Genomic DNA, 4,974 nt, shown 5'->3' with positions numbered 1-4,974 from the left:
TTGGTGGTGATCCGGATCTAATTAAAATTAATTAATAACATTTTCAGGATAGGTCACAAATGGGGTAACTTAGAATTGATTACATTTTGGTGGTGATCCGGATCTAATTAAAATTAATTAATAACATTTTCAGGATAGGTCACAAATGGGGTAACTTAGAATTGATTACATTTTGGTGGTGATCCGGATCTAATTAAAATTAATTAATAACATTTTCAGGATAGGTCACAAATGGGGTAACTTAGAATTGATTACATTTTGGTGGTGATCCGGATCTAATTAAAATTAATTAATAACATTTTCAGGATAGGTCACAAATGGGGTAACTTAGAATTGATTACATTTTGGTGGTGATCCGGATCTAATTAAAATTAATTAATAACATTTTCAGGATAGGTCACAAATGGGGTAACTTAGAATTGATTACATTTTGGTGGTGATCTGGATCCAATTAATTAATAAAATTTTCAGGATACGTGAGAAATCAGGTAACTTAGAATTGATTACATTTTGGTCGTCATCCGGATCCAATTGATTATTTAATTAATTAATTAATTAATAAAATTTTTCACAGTGACAGAATTCAGCTGCCTTGGAGGAGGTCTGTGCTCTCCGAGTGCTCTTGTTAAGACTATGTTAGATAGATATCATACTATATCTATAATGATATCTATAATGATAATTAATACTATAAGACTATGCTAGCTAGCACCGCAGCGAGCGTGTGTGTGTGTATCGCGCGAGTCCGCTTCGCTCACCTTGAGCACCATGAGGTAGAGGTGTCCGGCAAGCAGGACCTCCTGGTAGGCAGGATTGTCGGGACTCTCGCTCGAACACTCGTGCTTCGCGAACGCATACAGCTTGCGAGTCATGTAGACGAGGCAGTCGAACTTGTCGCGGTTGCTGCTCAGGTGCGGGCAGATCAGCTCCCTGAAGCGAGATACGGTCAACCGTCTTCAGCCCGTATCTCCACGCCCCCCGCCCGTATCTCCACGCCCCCCGCCCGTATCTCCACGCCCCCGCCCTTCGTTCGTGAGCTTGTTTGCGGTTACGTTACATTATTTCATACTTACATTTTATAATCGATTACACAAATTAGCATGGTTACAGTGCATTCAGGCTAAGCAAAATATGGGAATCGTCGTGACGTATGTGTATTCATCCAATTCATTTGCTACCGTTTGAACAGGAAGCACTGTATGAATGTTCATGTTGCTCTATGGAGAGATTATCAGTGGTTTAATTACAACATTTTTGTTTAGCAATTTTACCTCTAGGAGCTAGGCAAGGTATATAGCAGCGTGAAAAATAATATAGCACTTACTGCAGTAGATACTCAGCCACCTCCACGTCAGTGTGCCACGCGGGCCGGGAAAGCTTCACTCGAAAATTCTTTCCTATGTATTTTAACACGTCCACTCTATAGGCGGCGCCACTGTCCTGCGATTTCCTGATCATTGCTGCAATGCATCTGTTATCACGAAGTAAAGCAGAAATAAACACGAGAATTCATCGCCATTCCTCACAATAATTATATTGACCAGTAAAGCTAAATCACTCACACGCGCAATGTATAGAAATACATTTAGTTTTACTAGCGTCTGCAACAAACCTTTTGTAAAACGAGTCATTCTCTTTCCCCTTAACCAGCTCAGAGAATATGTGATGGTCAACAACATCTACCAATGCCTGCAAGATAAATTGATTTTAAGTTTTAAATCTGATAGATTACAATCAGTGTGCGAACAAGGCTTGGACATGACTAGATATAAAGCTTTACAAACCGTTGAGTAATTGTCAAGAGTGACAGATCGACGTAACCATATAGATGTAGACAATGAACAGGACCAATTTATTACCTTCATTATGATTACAACCGGAAGGATAAAAACCTCTCTCCTGTGGAACAAACACAAGCATGCTGATCCATCGAGCAAGTAATGTAGCACCATGTTCTGAAACATTGTAATGAGCAATCTGATTCTATAAATTTCAAAATAACTAATATTATTTTATTTATATTATTTGCAAATGATATTTTACAAGGAAGAAGCTGAAATAAATCCTGCAAATATAGTAATCTGATAAATATTACAAGGCCTTTTCTTACATGAAAACTTAAACCCAAGAAATACAACAGAATTTCAGCAAATACTTCATAGACTATCTATACCTATATCTTCTTCTATATATATAAAGTTGTTCAGCCGAATTAGTTGGTACTCGCATAACTAGAGAACTTCGCAGCCTAGAGGAAAACTAAAGATATTTTCAGAATCAGCACGTCTGGGAGGTGGTTCTGGCTGAAACAAAAATTTTAAAAAGTTAAAAAGTTAAAAATTCATAAAAATTCTATTCATCAATAGATGGCGGTGCATACAGATTAACATCACGTACGTGTGAATGTTTTCCCCGGGCAACGCCGGGTATCCCGCTAGTATATATATATATATCACTTACTACTGCTGTCTGGTCAGATGTGACACATCTCATCGAAACACCAAATTCTGAGAAGAGTTCACCCCTCTTCTTCCAACTGTTCCTTTCCATGCAGAGAGCCTACAAGAACAATGTGGCATAGTTTTCGATAAAACACACGCAATTATGACAAGGCAAGTTCAAGGGATGTGCGAATAGCACTAATTCACAGTGTCACAAACATCAAAATCGCCATTTCATTCCTGCTCTGCTAAAATGTATAAACAACAAGATCCCGAACACTTTGCATAAGCCCAAAGCACATAGCAAAATGCTGAAATAATTTGGAAACGGGTGCAAGCATTTGTTAAGAGGATGAGGAAAGGTGATAATGGTGGGTCATCTTGAAAAGAGCAAGGAATAAGAGTGCTCAGGGAGAGTAAAGAATGAGCTAGAGCTCTTGGTGAAATTAAGCAGTGATAGTTTTCCATAAGAGGAAAGGATTCGAATTCTCGGGGCTATTCTATACGAAGTGCTCTCAAGGATACGCTATCGTCATGCCTACCATATTGCGTCTCGGCATAATGAGCATGCGCACCACTCTCTCGATGCCGTTGGAGATGAAATAGCCACCGAATTCCTCAGCCTCCTCCCCGTGCTCGATGAGCTCCTTCGGGTTCATCTTAGTCAGGTTACATGCATTCGACTGCAGTAAACAAAAACCATGTACTGCCTGCACGATTGGGAAACGTGAAGCACGTACTATGAGCAGGGTTATTACCCAAAAACAATATATTACTGGTACGATCAGTAACCAAAATAACACATTATCAAGATGATCAATAAACACACCACGTACTATCTGGATAATCAGTAAACAAAAACAACATACTGTCAGTACAATCAGAAAATATAAACAACATACTATCAGTAAAATCGGTAAAAAAACATACTATTGTAAGATGATGAAAATTACATCTGCCTTAATTGATAGTCATTGGCAGGTAGCCCTAGCTAATTAGCATTGTGATAAGAGTACTCCAGCAGCGTTGCCATGTAATGAATCTAATGATATGCCACAATGTATTGCATGTCATTGCATGTTTAAACCCTTCATCAGGGTGCAAAATTAACGGGAGTCCGGAGTCAAATACTCCCTGATTTGACATATGCAGGAGTCCGTGTGACTCCCTGAAAATTCTGCCATACTAACTAGTTCAGTTCCGAAGCATGGCCTCGCGGAATTACTGTATTTTTTCAGCTAATGTCCAAAGAAAATTTGGCAGACATGCAATTGCATGAATTTTAAAAATAAGCACATGCGTTATTGTTAATATCTTTAATTTTGAACCTCAGACTGCGAACTCCCTCATTTTGCTGCAGACTCCCTCTTTTTGAGGGTAGGGAGTCCGTTGGACTCCCTTGTTCAAAAGTCAATTTCTACCCCTGCTTCATTATGTCTTATCTCAATTTATAATCTTAACATGATTAAGGAATGGACCATACATGTTCTCAGAGCAAAGCACACCATAATAAGACAGTCAATTGAGCACCCAATTTAAGAAGACAAACAGGACACCGAAATGTAAAACAACATGGTGAAGGATGATTGAAGGGCAGAAATTAAGTCTTGATCCTGACTACAATGTCATTGGCCCTGACCCTCACCTTAACCATGATGGGCACTTCACCCAGAGACGTGTTGATCGTGTCGTGGGTGATCCCATTCAGCTTCCACGTGAAGACAGCCTGGAGGCGCCCCCTATATGTCGTCGCTCTGGCTCGACACTGAAGCAAGGCGAGATTTACTTACTTAACACACAAGATATGACAAAACATATAGATAACTAAAGAGTCTCACCTGTATCTACGTCGTCAATTTTTAGCATATTTAGTCTTATCATGTCTATAGTTTTGTTTTTATGATTTCACAGCTTATATATACATGCGGCAATGATGATGCATATATATATATATTACTTCTTTTTAATCGCAGGCTCTGATAACTTTAAAACAAATTATTACTGACCTCTGAAGGAAAGACTTTCAGAGTGGAGGCTGTTGTATTGCCTGGGGCAATTGTAGGTGAAGAGATCCATGCTGTCTGAATTCAGAAATATATATTATCCAATATATTGACTTATTGCAATCACACTCACAGAAATTATTAAGGATTAAATAAATATTTAATCTTTCAGGTGAACCTGTACGTTTTATATTAAAAGATGCATTTTCACTTCATTCAGTTTTATGTGTTCAACTTTATACTGTACAATCTCATGTGAACTAATATATTCCTATACATACCTCAATGTTCAAACTGAGTCGTGCACCATTTTTCAATTCAAATTCTATTGGTTTAATTGCCTGCAAGTAGGTTTATATAAATACTTTATTAGAACCAATTTCTGAATCTATTATTTTATTATAATTTAATTTAATATTATTAGATTTCATAAAACCTCAAACAGATAAAATATATACCAGTAGTTAATATGTTAGTTGAGTTGTCTACAATTACTTTACCTTTGCTGCCAGTGCCAAACCATCTTTTAA

The 4,974-nt window shown here is 37.9% G+C and overlaps 1 protein-coding gene across 1 annotated transcript in view; it reads right to left on the bottom strand.

The window, feature by feature from the left end:
- Positions 1–4,974, bottom strand: part of LOC106819167 (DNA-directed RNA polymerase I subunit RPA2-like) — a gene marked incomplete at its 5' end in the record, with an annotated part of 11,905 nt that extends 6,931 nt beyond the window's left edge. Inside the window, 10 exons of the mRNA XM_014823822.1 lie at positions 759–930; positions 1,325–1,471; positions 1,613–1,689; positions 1,860–1,955; positions 2,461–2,559; positions 2,984–3,124; positions 4,087–4,206; positions 4,448–4,522; positions 4,726–4,785; positions 4,945–4,974. Of these exons, the coding sequence (XP_014679308.1) occupies positions 759–930; positions 1,325–1,471; positions 1,613–1,689; positions 1,860–1,955; positions 2,461–2,559; positions 2,984–3,124; positions 4,087–4,206; positions 4,448–4,522; positions 4,726–4,785; positions 4,945–4,974 (1,017 nt within the window). The remainder of the gene's footprint in view (positions 1–758; positions 931–1,324; positions 1,472–1,612; positions 1,690–1,859; positions 1,956–2,460; positions 2,560–2,983; positions 3,125–4,086; positions 4,207–4,447; positions 4,523–4,725; positions 4,786–4,944) is intronic.

This window comes from Priapulus caudatus, unplaced genomic scaffold (assembly GCF_000485595.1).
Source record: "Priapulus caudatus unplaced genomic scaffold, Priapulus_caudatus-5.0.1 Scaffold2920, whole genome shotgun sequence".
Lineage (NCBI taxonomy): Eukaryota > Metazoa > Priapulida > Priapulimorpha > Priapulimorphida > Priapulidae > Priapulus > Priapulus caudatus.
The sequence above is the reverse complement of the archived record's forward strand: the minus strand, read 5'-3'. Positions and strand labels throughout refer to the sequence as shown.